General features: G+C 38.1%; 2 protein-coding genes across 2 annotated transcripts in view; both read right to left on the minus strand.

The window, feature by feature from the left end:
• PWP2 (PWP2 periodic tryptophan protein homolog (yeast)) overlaps positions 1-357 on the minus strand; it is a 20,796-nt gene extending 20,439 nt beyond the window's left edge. The window contains exon 1 of the mRNA XM_009330648.1: positions 80-357. Within this exon, the coding sequence (XP_009328923.1) occupies positions 80-357 (278 nt within the window). The remainder of the gene's footprint in view (positions 1-79) is intronic.
• Positions 358-512: 155 nt separating this feature from the next.
• TRAPPC10 (trafficking protein particle complex 10) overlaps positions 513-17,184 on the minus strand; it is a 36,967-nt gene continuing 20,295 nt past the window's right edge. Inside the window, exons 13-22 of the mRNA XM_009330649.1 lie at positions 15,653-16,161; positions 11,089-11,230; positions 9,805-9,963; positions 8,458-8,687; positions 7,109-7,209; positions 6,530-6,656; positions 5,512-5,682; positions 4,028-4,205; positions 3,430-3,624; positions 513-2,609 (exon numbers count right to left, since the gene is read on the minus strand). Coding sequence (XP_009328924.1) covers positions 2,371-2,609; positions 3,430-3,624; positions 4,028-4,205; positions 5,512-5,682; positions 6,530-6,656; positions 7,109-7,209; positions 8,458-8,687; positions 9,805-9,963; positions 11,089-11,230; positions 15,653-16,161 — 2,051 coding nt within the window. The 3' untranslated portion in view covers positions 513-2,370. The remainder of the gene's footprint in view (positions 2,610-3,429; positions 3,625-4,027; positions 4,206-5,511; positions 5,683-6,529; positions 6,657-7,108; positions 7,210-8,457; positions 8,688-9,804; positions 9,964-11,088; positions 11,231-15,652; positions 16,162-17,184) is intronic.

The raw sequence follows: 17,184 nt of genomic DNA on the forward strand, positions 1-17,184 counted from the left end.
GGCCCCGCGATTAAGCCCGTCCGGTGTTCTTGGTCTCCCCTTCCCCGCAGGCGCTCCTCGGCACAGGCCGTGCCCTCGCCTGGCCGCTGCAGCCAGGGCCGTTGTTGGCGAATTCGGCCGTCGTCGTCTCTCGTCAGGGTAGCGCCGTTGGGCCCGCGGCTCCCGGCCGTGAGAGGATCCAGGGGGGCCAAAGCGGGAGCGTGAAGGCGTGCCGAAGGCCAGGCGGCGGGCCGTGCCTGTCGGCGCGCTTCGAGGGTGGCAGCGGGGCCGCTCGAAAGCCGAGAAGCGGCAGCCCCGAGGCTGCTCCCCTGCGGAGGCCGGGCAGCTCTTTCCCGGAAAGCGGCAACCCCCTCCCATACCCGAAGAGGACACGCTTCAGACCCCTATTCTAAACACGTCCCCTTACTTCAGTTTAGAAAATATTTTTCCGTTAGAGTAGCTAAAACGGACGAAACAATCACTCCTTTAAACGAAAGGAAAATAGGAGAAGTCACAGCAGCAGAGAAGTTGGGTTTCTTTTTAAAACATGTATATTTAGAACTGCAACGCTTACAATTTCATTAAACAATCTTAGTACAATGTGTTTAATCTAACAGTATATTACAGAACAATGTGAAAAATGATTCAATAGCAAACCATGAAAATGGAATTAATTATAATACCTGCAGTGTCAAAGTCACTAACTTGTTACCTTTTCCAGTCAAAGAATCCCAGCAGTCATTCGCACTAAATGATGCTTTGGGGTTTATCCAGAATAAAATGGTATGATTTCCACAGAGAAAGGGCATTCCTTCACAGAAAGAAGATGCGTAACAAGAACATTTTCAGCTAGCAGGTCTACTTTATACATTTATTTTAGACACACTGTTTTTTTTTTTTAAATAAAAAATAATTAAAAAAAAATGTTTAGACCAGTGCAGGGTGCCTATTCCTTTTTCAACTTAATTGCGACTCTTCTTGGAAAGAGGGTTTGTTTTTTTCTTCCCCTTTACAATTTAGCAGAACCTGAGTTTAGAAAAAAATAACAACAATGAACTTGTCTAATGAGCAGTTCCTCACTTTAGCTTTACCGACAAGTATTTGATACGGGACAGTTTTCCTCTGTGGAGTCTGTTGACAACGCACCATTATAGATCTGCAAGTAGAAAAGGTCATTCTCACATTAAATGCACAAGTTTCAATATCCGAAGCAGGACATCAGAAGGAGTTGTAATTTTTCCAGTCACAGGTGGATTTGCAACATTCACAAAAATTACACTTTTTTTCTTTTTTTTTTTTTTTTTTACATTTTTTGTATTTACATTTCAGATATAAATAATGAAATTCTTTAAGTTACATGTTTTAACTTTGCTTCACAATTATTCTACATCTGCAAGCTTTCCTGTATCAAACCAACCGCTTTCTTCCATCATGAATGTGGAAGTCTGGCCTCTAATCAGTAATAATTACACTAAGCCTTTATGATGAAAGGTTGACTGTTCAAGTATCATATCATACTGAAATTTTTGCCCCAATTTAAAAATTGGGGCAGCAAACCAAGCCACTTAGAAATGGTAGTAAAAGAAATTAATCTGGGAACTCAGTAAGCCAAATAATTTATTATTAAATTCTATCAATATCTTTCTTTGGTAAGAACTATGCAAGAGGATGACCCAACCCCCACCCCCAAAAAATCATATAATATGTGACATCACAGTGTCTATTCTGTGAAGGAGAAAGCCTCAAAAAATTAAGGAATTTTGTTCAGCTAAGATTGTTTATAGCAGTAGCTCTTCCATGCATCTAAGTATGCAAACGATGGAAGTTGAACAGAAAATTGCAATGGCAGGAATTAACGATGATAAAACAAACAAACAAACAAAGCAAGCCAGAAAAGCAACTACTACGCCAGTGAATGTGCTGTTGTATCCTTTGTTGTGTTTCTGGCACATGTGTGGAAAAGCCTGTAAATTATTACATAAAAATCCAGGGTTTGGACAATTATATCATCCAACTCTAAATTCTAAAATATGTAGGAAGCATGAAAACAAACCTCTCAGCTGCCAGACAAAAATAAAGAAGTGGTCCAAATATTTGGATTTTTTGTTTTTGTTGCCCTGTGTTGTGATGCAGGATGTGACCGAAGGGAGAAAACCCAATAGCTTACACAAAACATACTAAAGTGGCAATATAAACTAGCTGACACAAGCTTCACTGTACATTTAAATTGATACAATTGTCTGGTGCTTCCATGGCCAGTACGTGTTGAGTGCCATAGGTCTCCGTAGAGTTAGAATGTGACAACAAAGACTAACCAGGTCATAATCCTTTAAAGTGCTTTCATATCCAGTTTCTAACGTTTTTTGTTTTCCTCGTTTTCGTACCGGGTTGTCACGTGATATTGACTTCCAGAACATGGTCATCCTTGCTGGGAATGACAAGTATTTGCATAGCCGTGCTGCAGTTGAAGACCTGACCAGATGAAAAGGATTGCAGACGGGGCATTGGCAAACCTTTGTGTTCCCCACTAGCTGCAGAATGCAAGCTACCCCTGCTCCTTATGCTGCTGCTGTCAGCTTGATCATCCACATTCTTGTCCACAGATAGGTTATCATTTTCAATCCAGCTATCTGTTTAAAACAAAAACCCACAGTTTCATCCTATGGAGTGATTAAACAACTTAAAAATTATTTCAGAGCTCAGACGCACAGTCAACTTACCACATGTTAACAGTTACCGATCATCTCTGCTGAGGTAACACTCTGCGCCCATTTTTGGCCAGCAGCAGATGTAACAGTGAATTATATTGGTTTCTAAGGACAATTTACGTAGCATTACCTCACATTTGTCACAGGCTAGGAGGGTGCACACTGGCAGTTCCTGGAGCTCCGCTGACAAACACTAAGTTGCTTGCACGAGTGAATTCTCACTACAGTGCTGGGACTACTCAACAGCAGAGATAAATACTCTAGGTGGCTGTGGCAATTTAAACTCTTCATCTAACCTGGCTTATATGCCACAAATTTTCAGCCATTTCTATTTCATACTTAATTCTTTCAAAAACTGGGAAAAAATTTCAAAGCTAATGAAGACACAGTAGATGTGCAGCTTACAGACAATTAAACCGCAGGATTAGAGAGTTACCAAATAGTTTCCACTTGATTATAAATCCAGTGACAACTCATTTGCACACTAAGCTTTAAAGGAAATATAAGAAAACAATGCATTTATTATTCCCCCTCACAGATTAAGGCTGCAACCCGAATTCAAAGTTCCTATTAGAGCAACATTTTATAAGTTCCAAATCAGAACTGTGAATGAAGGTAAGGAACAAAGGCACCTAAGAGTACTTCATCAACACACTTCCTCGCCTTGCTTTTCTCTTTACAAAAGAACACAGGAGAAGCAGAATCATTTCTGTAAGTAGCCATGTAGTCAAGATAGCTTTACCAGCATCAAGTTGCATGGAGTGAGCAGAATGGTGAGGGAGGTATTTAAACAATCTGACATCAGGAAAAGGTAGATATCCAGCAAACAGTGGCATCACTTCCATGTGAACTTTGTGAGTTGCTCGAGCTGCTACAGGCATAGATATCACTCCAGAACTTTTTCCACAGACTGCCCAGTTACTACTGTTGTCAACAACTGCAAGAATAAAGAGCAAAGACTATGAAGATCTTTTCTGAAAAATGAAGAACCCTCAGTATAGTTTTAGAGCACTTTTAAAATCACTATTTTAGCAACGTCTAAAAGCCCATCGGCTTCTATGTGTGAAGAGCTGTGCAAGGTAAGAAAACAGCTCTACACAAAAGGGACCATAGTTGGGCCTCAAGCAAGTATCCATCCAGTCTGAACAGCATTTATATTCCACTTGAAGACAGATTAATGAGGAAAAAATAAAATATTCTCAGTCTAGCAAAATGAAAACTGCTTTACTGAGCAGCCATACTCACAATACAAGAACATATGCCATTACAAGTCTGGCAGATGTCATTATCAAGACAAAACTGGGGAATTTTGTCAATATGCTTAAGGAAAACACTCTTACCTTCATACATAAGTTTTGTTGTGCAATATCCATCTGATTCTGTCAATGCTTCATCTCTGTCAACCTCTGAGAGGTCAACAAGTCGGGTGATTGACACCTCTAAAGAGCAGAGTGAGCCCGTTTTACAATACTCTGCCCCCAATGGCGGAAAAATTTCAGTTTTCACATGATACAATGTCTGTCAGGAAGAAAACAGTGCTGTTATCAAGAAAAAAGGGGTGTTTTACTTGTGTTTAAACTGAACTGGACAACTGATACAGTACAAACTTAACTTTACATTTAACATCCATTAAATCTTTTTAATGCAAGATTCAGTTATAAGTAATGTTCACTTCATTATCTTGCTCAGTTTGAGAAAATAAGCAAACCAAATTTGATTCAATCTATTTTTGATACCAGCAGCAAGCACACCACTTTTCCCTCCACAACTCAGCCTCTCAATGCTCCTAAACGGATACCAATCTTCATACTATTTAAACAAACTTTTACAAGTTTCTTGGCTCCTCACTTTCCAGACACATCACTCGAATTCTGAGTAATACAGGAGGACTACTTCATCACTCTTACTTCATAGTCCCCAGAATAACAGTGCTGACATTATCAAAGAGCTAATTTTTAATTACCACAGAATTAAATTTCTACCAAAAAACCCCCACGGTTTAACACAGTTAGCTCTCTAAAAACTCCAGAAAGATGCTGGTACAGGTGCTAACAAATGCTAGTTACATGCCAGTAGGTAAACAAATAGCTAAAATATTGCTCAATGCCAGTTTGTAATAGCAGGTAGAAAACATAGCAACACTGAAAACAGACAAAAAGATTTCATCAAATGAGAGTCTTCTCACGTTGCTACTTTTTACCCAAGCATCAAAAAGGGTAACACAAGACTGAACTTAGAGATGAGATTAAATAATGTTGATAGAATTCCTTTAATAGGAAGTTATACCCAGCCTACAAGCTTCCTAGCTGATCAAAGGAATAAAAAGTTTGTCCGTAAAGGGAAAGAAGAAACATTTAAGATAATGGCCTACAAAACCCTAAATATTTCATTAGAGGAGCTCATCTCAAGCACTACAAAAACCAACTCAAATGCTTTCAATAGCAAAGATTTTCTGGAAATTGCAATTTGCTTTGGAGAGTGCAATCTTAAGCCAGCAGGGCAAAAGCAGCTCGGTAATCTAAGGACAGTCTCCATGGTACAAGCCCAGGAAGGCAAAAACACACAGAAAAAAATGAAACGAGACCAAGGACACTTGTGCAAGTGTTCCCTCCCACCACCCCATTCCAGTGGCAAGTGTATGATTCCACCATATCATATCAGGCTTCAATTCTATCGGTCAACAAACTAGCTTTCCAATGATTCCGAGTAGGTATCAATCTCATTATGTAAACAGACGTTTTCTAATACATTTCTTGACTTTCCCTTTCCACATATTAGGAAACCATGTTCAGTTAACATATGCTATACTTAGAAGAGGACTTACAAAAAAATTTTCCACTTGGAATTCATAAGTGAACGGCTTCAGGGTAAGAGACTGTTCTTCAGAGGTAGCTGGACAAAAGCTGACTGAAAACAGGCACTGCAAGGAGAGAGGAAGCTCTTTTGTCCACTTCAATTCCCACACAAAGAATATTGATTGCTTACTGTATATGACCTGAAAGAGAATGTTTATAGTATTAGCTCCTTCCTTCCTCTGAGAAAGAAGTGGAAATGCACATACATATGTTTGTCTGTTCTGGCATTAATATAGTTTATAAAAACAAATTACCCATTTAGGGTTAAATAAATCATTAGGGAAAATATGCAACCAAAATAACTAATAATGAATTTTTTTAACGATGCACATCTAGTTAAAAGGAGGGATACATTTCACTGTCAGAAACAGTGTTTCAGAAGGGAACACTTCACATTCAAGTAGGTGTGAAAAATATTTTATTCAAAAGTCAAATTTAATAAAAATATTAATAATGTTTGTATATACTTTTCCTAGGCACCAAGAATGACCAATTTAATATCATGTTCAGACAAGGCTGAAAGAAACTTAAAGGGGACTGTTTTGCAACTTAACTAGTTTACAGCTGTATTTAATTGAAAAACAGTCTCTACCTGATTTTTTTTCCCAAAACCTAATGATAAAACTGCAGCTATGAGATGAACAAATTAAACGTTAACAGTGATATTAGTGATATTACATTTGTATAGCTGCTGTTCAAGCAGGTATGTAGTGGTTTGCATGAGGCAAATGGACAAGTTTGAAAACTTATCTAATAATCTTGCAAGTTTTAGAATTTTATCTGAGATCTACAGGTGTAAATGCCTTCTAAAGCATCTTTAAGAATCAAGGTTTCTCAGAGGACTACAAAGGTCTGACCTAACATCAGCTATCGACCTTACTTACCACAAAAATCTATGTGCAGAAGTGTTAATAATGTCACTTACAAGAACTTTCACGTAGCTGTCCTGCCAATGACCTCATAAACCACCACCAAGTGAATCTTTACCTGTTGAGATTCAGGGTTCAGAGGTACCAGCTGCAGATCTGTACAGTCAGCAGAATTTTTTAGGCTATTGTCTGAAAGCTGGAAACAGAGTTCTGACAAATTCTGTACACAGACTTGCACATATTTCCTGAAAAACATGACAGAGTTTGGTCAACAAAAGTTGAATAGTTATATTGAAAGAGTACATGTCCATAAAACTGTTTTCAAAGTGCACAGCTCAGGCAAAACCAGAATGGCAGGTATATTTGTTTCTTTCAGTCTTTTCCTCAATACTTACGAGTCTGTAGAAACAAGGCTGTAAAACATCCTCTTTCATATTAAACGAAAACAAGTAACTACACAGAAATAGGTTAGCCTGGTTTATCTTGTGGTCTTGTTTCCAAAATAGCTGAAACCACAAATTTGTTTTAATGTTATGAAAGAACACTAGAGGAAATGCACAAGCTTCCAATGGGAAGCTGTGTAAGATAACAAAAGCCCAACTTAAAAAAACAGGCTGCTATAAATATTACTTATGAAAGGTGAGCTCCATATTTTTTAAGAAAGAAACAAACAATAAATACTTCAGGAGTACATTACCGTTTGCCAGCTGACAATAAGGAATGCTTGGCATTAAAAGGGATGCAGAATGTTAATGCAATAATAGTGGAGTAAATTGACCAAGGACAATCGATGGTTACCTAAAGGAAAAAGGGAACAAAGTTCTTATTTGTAATGGTCTTTGGCATAACGATTATGCTTTTCTTCTCATTTCTAAGCAAAACTTTTCTCAGCAAGTGTCTACATCTAATGCATCCAGAAGGGGAAGAAGAAAAAAAAAATTAAAAAAGAAATCAGTATGTCAAAAACTGATCTGACAAAATATTAGGCTTTTGTTTTCCTGTGATCAGGATATGAAATCTCGAAGAAGCTTTTCCTGGGGAAACTGACATACTCAGTTTTGAAGACTAGAAATAAAGGAAGGGGCATAGAAGAAAGAAAAGATAAAAGGACGCTAACAATACCAATAGCATCTTAATACCATAATCTGGTAACAGGTCAATATCAAATAAATTGCTGTAAGAACTGTTACTGAAATGTCTTTATAATACTTTAATATATTAAATACAAGCTCAAAATATTTTAAAAAATGCATTTAATGTATATTTGTTTTAACTTGAAGCAGCACATTTAACTGAAGAATTCCTCCTGAAGTGAATGCTGCCATTCTTCCAATTGTAAAGCATATATATTTGACAATGTATTTTTAAATGCAGAGAAAAAAAAAAAAAAATCTTTTGTCACATCACATTTTATCAATGCTAGTCTATAGCTATTCCTTTTTACCCGACTCTTCACACACAAGGATACATGGCAGCACACTTGGTCAATTTTAACAAGGAGTAACACTGAAAGGTGATGATTTCAAGATCATTTTGCTGTCAGCTGAAAAGCTGCTTTCCATACTACTTATTTTATTCACCCTTCATAATGAAAATTAAGAGGAAAAGTTACCTCCAACTAAATAATGTGACAGCTTGAAACACTAGTTAAGTACCTCAACACAGCATACAGATTCTTTGCAAGTGGAAGAAATATTCTTCCCATGAGTCAGGAGGGAGAATTGCCTTGCCTTGCCATGCCACCTTTTACAAAGACCCAAGTATCCTTCATCCTATATAAACTGCGAGCGTTAGAACATTAGAACTCAGATTACTAGCCAGTGGAACAGTTGGCAATATAGTAAACATAGTGTATATTTCTGCTTATATTTATGTTTTCTTTAAATTTATAACATTTGCTATGATTTTTGCATGTACGTCTTTTAAGGGAAAATTAGTTCAATGCAAGCAGGTGTGTGTCCCCCATCACCACCACTTCTATTTTATGAAGTGTATGCCCCTGATATCAAATAGATTTCATAATAAAGATGTTAAATTACATCTTACTTTTTGGTCGACAGTAGCCATGCAGTTGTCCTGTTTCTGCTTCTCTTTGTTTTTTCTGGGAACTTCTTTATTTGTAGTATTTTCTTTCTCCACTACAGATTCTGTGGCTGATGGCAAATACATGACTTCTAGTTCAAATTCAATCACATGATATGCAGGAGCTACTGGCAAACTGATGCTTGTGATCTTTTCAGAAGACTGAATCCTTAGTGACGATTCCGAGATCTTTTCTATAGTTGTGTAGAATGGGGAAAAAAGAAGTTTTAAAACACATTCATCCCTTCCCAGTTTTCATTTTAATCTGTAAGTAAGTAGGAAAACTAGCCTAAAAAGCTAAGTGTCATAGAAAAATACATGGTGCCATAACCATTTCCTAGCAAGACTTCCATGTCTGCAAAAACAGCAACAAGAAACCATGTTATATAACTCCACGGTATCCTCTTCAAATGAGCTATAATCCGCACATCTTAAATACCAATGCTGCTCACAACTTCCCAATAGTAACGCTCGAGCCTTCTTAAACTGCAGGAAGGTAACCACCACATTCCGTGTAGTACTCCCTTCCAATGTTCAAGAAGGAACTAAGAGGACAATTTGTTAACAAGCTTCCAACTAGTTAAAGAGCAGCTTTAGTCCATCATATGACACCTATTGAAGTTTTTACAACGTCCTGCACCTCCTTAGTCTCATCATTTCACTTCAGGCAAACTTACAACTTAGTGAACATACATGTATCAGTATTCTTGGTCTCTACTCGTCATCTATCTTTAAAATACTACACACGGGCTGCCTCTTTATAGTCTATTTTAATCTTAATTTCATCAAGTCTGTTAAGACTGTTCTTCCCATTTACGTAGAAGTTCCTTGTGTTTGAGCAACTGAGGAGACTATACAGTACTTATGCTCAGAAGAAAAGGAATTAGGATGTCATCTGTTTAAATGAAACACCGGCCAAAGGAAATGCTCCATTTACACAGAGCGCTACATAAACACCTACTCAGAACTACTTCACAATAAAAATGGTCTAGTCAAAACAGAGCCCGCATAGTAATAAAAGGTCACCATGATTTACTTGGAAATCGTGACAGATGTTCACCTCAGCAGCAGTTTCACCATGCCTACTGAATTTCATCAATGAGAGTAAAAGTTCATACTACTACTTTGAGGGTGAAAGTTCGAGACCTTTCTTGCACTGAAGCACTCAGCTGCAAGTCCCTAGAATTGTTCTTAATAACGACTACTGAAAAAGACAGCGTCAGTGTTCTTAATACTCTAAGTACAGGTTTACTTCAGGATTACTGAATTTTCAGCCATTTAAAGATTATGACTTTTTACTTCATCGCTTACCTCTGGTGTTGGAATAGATCACTGCCTTGCTTTCCAGATGGTACAGAATAGGCATGGCATCCGCGTTACTGAGCTGCAAAGTATCCCCATTCTTCATGGTGTAGTGACCAGTTGTCACTGTGAATTTCACCTTCTGGGGAATGCCAGCCAAAAGGCTATCTGAATTAGAAAGCAGAAATTATTAACAGGTTCCAGTACTCATCAGCAGATGGTTACAATGCACTGCTAAGGCTTGTTAGCAATATTCCCAGACAATTTGTCACACGTTACAGTAACTTAAAAGTGTGGGGTTTTGGTGTTATGCAACACATTAAACCTTGTTCAAATACATCGGTGTGGAGAAACCGGTTGTTTCAACTTGAGTGACCAAAACCACTGTTTCTTAGATGGCTTAGACCAGCTGGCTCACATACTGTGTGCCTCTGGCAGCACAGAATTCAGTGAAATACAATAATCCCAAATAATTTACTAAGCTTCTTGTTAAGTTCTCCAGGTTGTAGACGGCTTTATATTTTTGCACCTACAATGCCAGTCATACCCACATGCTGTATTTACATAATCAAGATAACAAGAATGCCAGTACGCACACAGACTCTCAAATATCTGAATCACAACCACCAATTTCACAGGGGTAGCTGATTTGATTAATGCCCAATATGCCTGTCCTTCCTTCGCCACACATTGTGACCCCCGTCACGGGAACAACAGCACAAAATGCGTATTAACTCCTCAACTGCCTCAGTTAATAGCCTGAAAACAAAATCACTAACTTCCATTTATAAACTTTGATAAACTCTACAACAAGTAATGCTCAGCTGTCCATGAAACAATGGATGTATTCATTATTAAATTTTAATAAGTTTATATTATCACCTCTAGTAGAGAATCCCAGTTCTTATGCATTTCTTGTAAATACCAGAGACTGCAGCGTCACAGAGCTAACTAACAGGGAGCTCAGTCAGTTACAAATTTAAATGTTCACTTCTCCTAACCAGTGTGGCAGCTCAAATCATACCTGATATTTAAGTGACACTACATGTTCAAATTCATGTTCAAAAGTGACACTACGTGTTTCGGAGTCAAGCACTGGAATTAGTTGTTGAAAACTAGCCATCGTTGACAGAGCACACTTGATGGATAATTTGAAAAGTGAGAATTTATTTTAGACTCAAAATTAAGAATAAGGCAAAAAAAATCTGAGTAATATTCAAGCCAGAAAACGCTTTCTCTAGTCCCACGAGAATACAATCATCAAAACAACTTCAGCATAGCAACTGTACCTACCAGTCGTCGGTTCCACTTTTAGCTGGGGCTCCTGAGAATATACATCATACTGCACAATTGGGTAAAAATGAAGAAGGACAAACTGTACTTTCCCCACTGAAGTGCACAGTTGCCTGAGCGTGTATGTCCCAGGTTCTTTGGCCTTTGAAGAAAACATTTGAATGGATTTTTCAATTTAGGAAATACTTCTAGAACAAACCCTCTACTAAAGAACAGCATGTTTTGAGCTCATTTTTATCAGATACTTTGCATTTGTAAATTAAAACAACAGACTTGTTCTCTGAGTAAGTGACAAGATTTTCACAAAGGAGCACCTTTTGCCCCATTAAGATAGACGCTCTAGAGTGCTGGCTGATTCAAGAAAAAACATTGTAAGTGACAAGTACCAATAATCAGAATGACTAATACAGTAGCTATGCTGTCAAATTGTTATTTTGGGGTGCTTTTTGTCTTGTTGGGTTCCCTCCCCCCCAAGTGCCACATACATTGAAATATAATTATATTTATTAAGTACTGAAATGATATTTAGCGAGCAGTGAAGTGCTTATTTGGCTAAGATTCATAAAATCCTACAACATTTATATAAGGCACAGCTTTCAGCTCAAGCTATCGATTTCACACACTCCCCACCCCACACCCTGTGTGAATGCTTACAAAAAAGTAATACATACATATTTAATTTCAAACTCTTCCCTTACCCTGAAGAATGGGATTCTGGATGTTTTTCAATAACATTATAAAAAGCAAATCTGTAACATCTGCTAGTGTATTTATTCTTGCTTCTATTTGCTCTTAGCTACTACTGCTAGGGAATGGGAAATGTTTTCTTTTTCCATGTGCCATTTTACCATGTGTAATATATAAACATTGATGCTGGATATAATTAAATCTAAAGAATAAGATTAGAAGTTATGGAGAAAAGCTGTAACAACTTAACATTCAAACCTCACACAGTTATATACAAAGCAAATCCTGACTGAAATGCGGTATTATGCATTTTGACATTAAAATCACCGAAGTTTATCCCTTGAATACTTTATAAACAGAAAAGCACAAGTAAAGTCTTTCATAATATATACATACTTTAAACCTCAACATGGGATGGGAATATCGGTCTGAAGAATTCAGATAATGCTTTCTGATCTCTTTTAAAGCTTGAAAAAAAATATACTGGAAGATTGCTATCAGCATAAACAATGCTAATCACCAGTTTAAGATCTACAGAAAGAATCAAACTCCCTCTGCATCTTGGAAGCACAGTCATTCCTCTGTCTGCAAAAGTAGTGCAATTAAGCATTACTGTAAGAAAATTTAGAACACAAGTTGTCAGCAGTTTCTATCCTCTGGCCAGCTATGTAATCCAGTAGAAGTGACATAGTATACTACTACAAGGATAATGGATTTTTAGTAAATATTTTGTAAATACTGCAACTCAAATCTAGAGAAGCTTTCATCATGTTATCTAGTAATGTCAAAATTATAACATATTCAGATTTTCCCTTTAAGGACAGATAAGTGATGCTTTGAACAACTGTATAAAGATAAGTAGGATTCACACTGAGCAGTCTTCCCATGCAAAGTTCTTTCAAGAAAGGAAGGCTGGGAAAATAGGAAAGTTAGGCGTAAGGCTGTCCATCCTCCAATAGCCACCAGAAGCATGCAGAACAAGGCAAATTTAAAGCAGAGCTATATCTAGCTTTTTATCCATATCTCTTCTTCTGTGGTTTCAGATTGCTTCCTGATCCCACTAAGCCAAAATGCCTGCTCAGAACAGTCTCTAACAGCTTTCTTCTCGTAAGGCTCCTTCATCTGAAATCCAGTTCTACATGCATGTTAATTTATTTTACAGAAAACTACATTTGCAGCCACAAAGACCTCTGACATCTCCAGATCCCATTAACTTGTCCCAATCCTTTGAAAGAATGAAACCTAAAAAGTTAGGTCAGTAGGTAGTTCAAGTGACATTAGTGCCATTTCACATTGTATCATCAGGGACTTGAACTCAACTTCCATCTTGAGGTACCTGCTATCCACACAGGTTCCACAATGTGCGTGTGCACATGTACCAAGCACACCTCTCTAGTGCTTTCTGCCCCAGCACTGGAGGAATGGAAAGGCAGAATATGTAAGCCTATAGAAAGCTTCACTCTAAAAGTTCTATGACAAGACAGAAATTAACAATTAAAAAAAGGAAGGAAAAAAAAAAGGAGGCAGTTAAAATCTCAGCATATTTTAGGTGCTCCAAACCTAAGAATGCTAAAGAAACCTGCTGGCCAGCTCTGACCAGCTATCAATTTTTAGTCATCAAAAGCAGATATGTAGATTCTTATTTCAAAATTAGTTTAAAAAAAAGAGACCCAAAAGGGACCAAAGCTAATTTAAACCAATTAGAAAATGGCAGGGCTAGCAGGCATATATACCATATGCAACTGCAAAACACTTTCTCTCTTCATAGCATCCATATCCTTTCCAATATACAGGCTGGATAATGCTCAGAAAATGAAGCAGCTATGAAACACACCTGTTGCATTCCTCATTGTGCTGCCTCATCTCCTGTTAATCATTCAGATGCTGCACGGATTTTCTCAGTATTCTCTCACTCAAATTTTCCCTACTCTGATGTTCATCACTGTAGCATTGAACTCTGCTAAATACTTCCCTATGAAGGGTTACAGAGGTGGAGAGTGAGATAAAGTATTTAAAGAAACCCAAAGAACAGAACAACATGATGATTGAGGCCAGAAGCTCCTACTCCTGGAACACCAGACATGGTGAAGTCGCACTTTTGAAAATGCTTGGCATTTCACTTCCTAGGACTAAGTTGGCAGGTAAATGCCTTTCCCCATTTCATTAAAACAAGCAAACCAACCACAGTTCAACACAGTACAAGGCCACAGAATGAGTGGCAGATTAAAAAAAAAAAACAAAACACCAAAAAACCACCCCAACGAACCAACAGGATTGGTACTCAAGGCCTGCTGATTTCCAGTTACTGTGCACCTAGTAGTAATGCAATGTGAACAGAAGTGATAAGCACTACTGTCCTTAAATATTTCAGCAATTACTGAGAGTACTTAGCTTGCTGGGGAATAATGGGAAGAAAAAAAAAAAGGATTACTCCGAGTATTAAGCTGACTTAGAGTGCATGCGTGTGCACACAGTCGGGAATTGAGGGAGTTTCATATACAACACTATATGGCAGAAGCCTGACTGTAATCCATTTTCTGAGGGTGGCATTTAGATGGTGACACTCTATTTTCACAGGTGTTTGCTCACGCAAATTTAGTCCTCCTGTAGCAGAGAATCCTTATGTTCTTCTCTTCTCATTCCTTATGTGATTAAGATGAATAATGGGGGCAATTTTAATTCTGACATCTTCTAAATTAAAATCTTTGAAGCTGAGCTTAACTTTGTCATATTTTTTGCAGGTAGGTTTACTACATCCACCAAGCGATAAAATATTCTACCACCCTCCACAATGAAGAACAAGCTATCAACCAAATTCAACCACAGTCACTTACTAAGGGCTAGAAAATGCATTCCCATCAAAATTCTTAAACATTATTCTCAATGAGCTCAACAGCGAAGGCAGACTTCATGAGCCGTACGTTATCTTGTATATGAATTTATCAGTTTAATTTCTGGCAGCGATAATCAAGATGTTTAAAACAAGTTTTGGAAGGCTGACTCAAATGATTGTGAATAGGAGAGTCACCTGTACATTTAGGCATAAATACAACAGCTTCTTCCAAGGGAAATTAAGGTCTAGAACAACGAAAAGAAAGCCACAAGGAGAATGGCATCACCCAAGCTGTAACAGGAAGCAATACAGGTACCACTTGCCAGCATTATGCTCTTCCTCAGTGTCCTGGTTTCAGCTGGGACAGAGTTAATTTTCTTTCTAGTAGCTCGTATGGGGCTGTGTTTTGGATTTGTGCTGAAAATAGTGCTGATAATTCAGGGATGTTTTCGTTGTTGCTGAGCTGCGCTTACACAGAGTCAAGGCCTTTCCTGCTTCTCACACCACCCCACCAGTGAGTAGGCTGGGGGTGCACAAGAAGTTGGGAGGGGACAGCTGACCCCAACTGACCCAAGGGGTATTCCACACCATATGGCTTCATGCTCGGCAATAGAACTGGGGATGGAGGTTGACGCACACCATATGACGTCATGCTCAACATATAAAGCTGCGGGAAGAAGGAGGAAGGGGGGTGCATTCGGAGTGATGGTGTTTGTTTTCCCAAGTAACCGTTATGCATGATGGAGCCCTGCTTTCCTGGAGATGGCTGAACACCGGCCTGCCAATGGGAAGGAGTGAATGAATTCCTTGTTTGCTTGTGCACGCGCGGCTTTTGCTTTCCCTATTAAACTGTCTTTATCTCAACCCACAAGTTTTCTCACTTTTACCCTTCCGATTCTCTCCCCCATCCCATCGGGGGGGGGAGTGAGCGAGTGAGCGGCTGTGTCGTGTTTAGTTGCCAGCTGGGGTTAAGCCACAACACTCAGCCAGTGCTTTTAATTCTTCTTTCATGAGTGCTACATTCACTCAACTATAAAAACATACCTGAGTATTGAATGTTATTTTATTGACCCCTGGTTCCAGTATTAAGTTGTTGCATTTCAACACATGAGCCCCATCTTCTAAAGTCACCCCTGAGGGCATATCCAGTGAACTGCTGCTCTCTTGCCTTCGTAGTAGCATGTGCACATTTTTGCAGATAATTAAAAAAAAAGAGTTATCTGAGGGACTCCGTTCATACATTTCATACAGCTCCAGTGCTGGCAAGTTGTTTCTTGACAAAGGAAAGCCTGCAACTTCATTTGGAAAGCTGATAACACCATTGGAAGTTTTGTGCTTAGTGAGCCACTCAGCTGTTTTTCTGTAACTATTTTTTTCAATGCTGAAGTGAACATGGATGGCAATCTGATCCACTCGGACAGGGATGGGCATTTGGCTCAGCAAAGTCAACTCAATAGACAACTTTCCACCCACATGGACAACAGCATTTGGAGGGTCAAAATGTAGAGTTTTCAACTGCGCGAAGGAGTGCATAGGCAATATAACCTTTTGACCTGGAAAAAAAACAAAACAAAACAGGGATTTTATTCTTCTCCAGTGCTGCTGGAGATCAGTAAGTCTTTTCTCTTAAAAATTTAACCCCTAGAATTAAACGGATCAACAACTTTTCACAATGAATCCTTTCACAACAAATCAATACTTTCATATTTTAGATTTATCTTGCATAGAAATGAGACAAAGATGCTGAGATTTGTTTTCTAACAGTTACGTCTACTACAATTTTAGTACTCAGGCTATTAAAGACAACTAAACTAAGAGATAAGCGTCTAAGCAGAAGTTTAACATTTCACTACTATATAAAGTGTTCTAGATGAACACAGTAGCATAAAGTGACAAACTTCCCACAGCGCATAAATTAAGAGCAAGTAAAAGTTTAAGAAACTAATGATCGGACTGGTGCCTTGAGCCATCAGCTTTACCATGCAATGGTTTTTCATTCTCTTTTCTAGATTCCAAAAAACCAATGCTGACGCATTACCAAAACTTAATTAAGAAGCAAGTCTAAAATAACATATTACTTATAGCACATCCATTCATCACGAAAAACTTCTGCATAAAAATGAACAGTCTTTAGATCTACAGGAAGTATTCTGTATGAATTTGAATTATGATTAATATCCGAGGACAAGGTATTACTGAAGCAGCAGGAAGAATAAATAGAAGAGGTAGGATGGTCAAAATAATAAGCTGCAAGTGGATGGGAACAGATCTAACATCAAAACCAAAAAAGTATCATCACAGAGCTACCAGGTGCGTGCCAGCAATGTAGAGACAAAGATAAGTTAGGAATTGAAAAAAACCCAACACAACATAAATTATGAGCTGTCAAAGCAGAGAAGCAGATAAGTGAAAGAAAACAAAGACTTTCCAGTATTCAGGATGAAAATGTTAATTACCCTTTCATCTTTGACTATTCTTAATTATTGCAGAAGTTTTAGAAATGTTCTGGAGATTACAAGAAAAGAACCATGTTGGATCAGAAGTTATACACAAGGTAATGAAAACAATCGGAAAAA

This window comes from Pygoscelis adeliae, unplaced genomic scaffold (assembly GCF_000699105.1).
Source record: "Pygoscelis adeliae isolate BGI_AS28 unplaced genomic scaffold, ASM69910v1 Scaffold548, whole genome shotgun sequence".
Lineage (NCBI taxonomy): Eukaryota > Metazoa > Chordata > Aves > Sphenisciformes > Spheniscidae > Pygoscelis > Pygoscelis adeliae.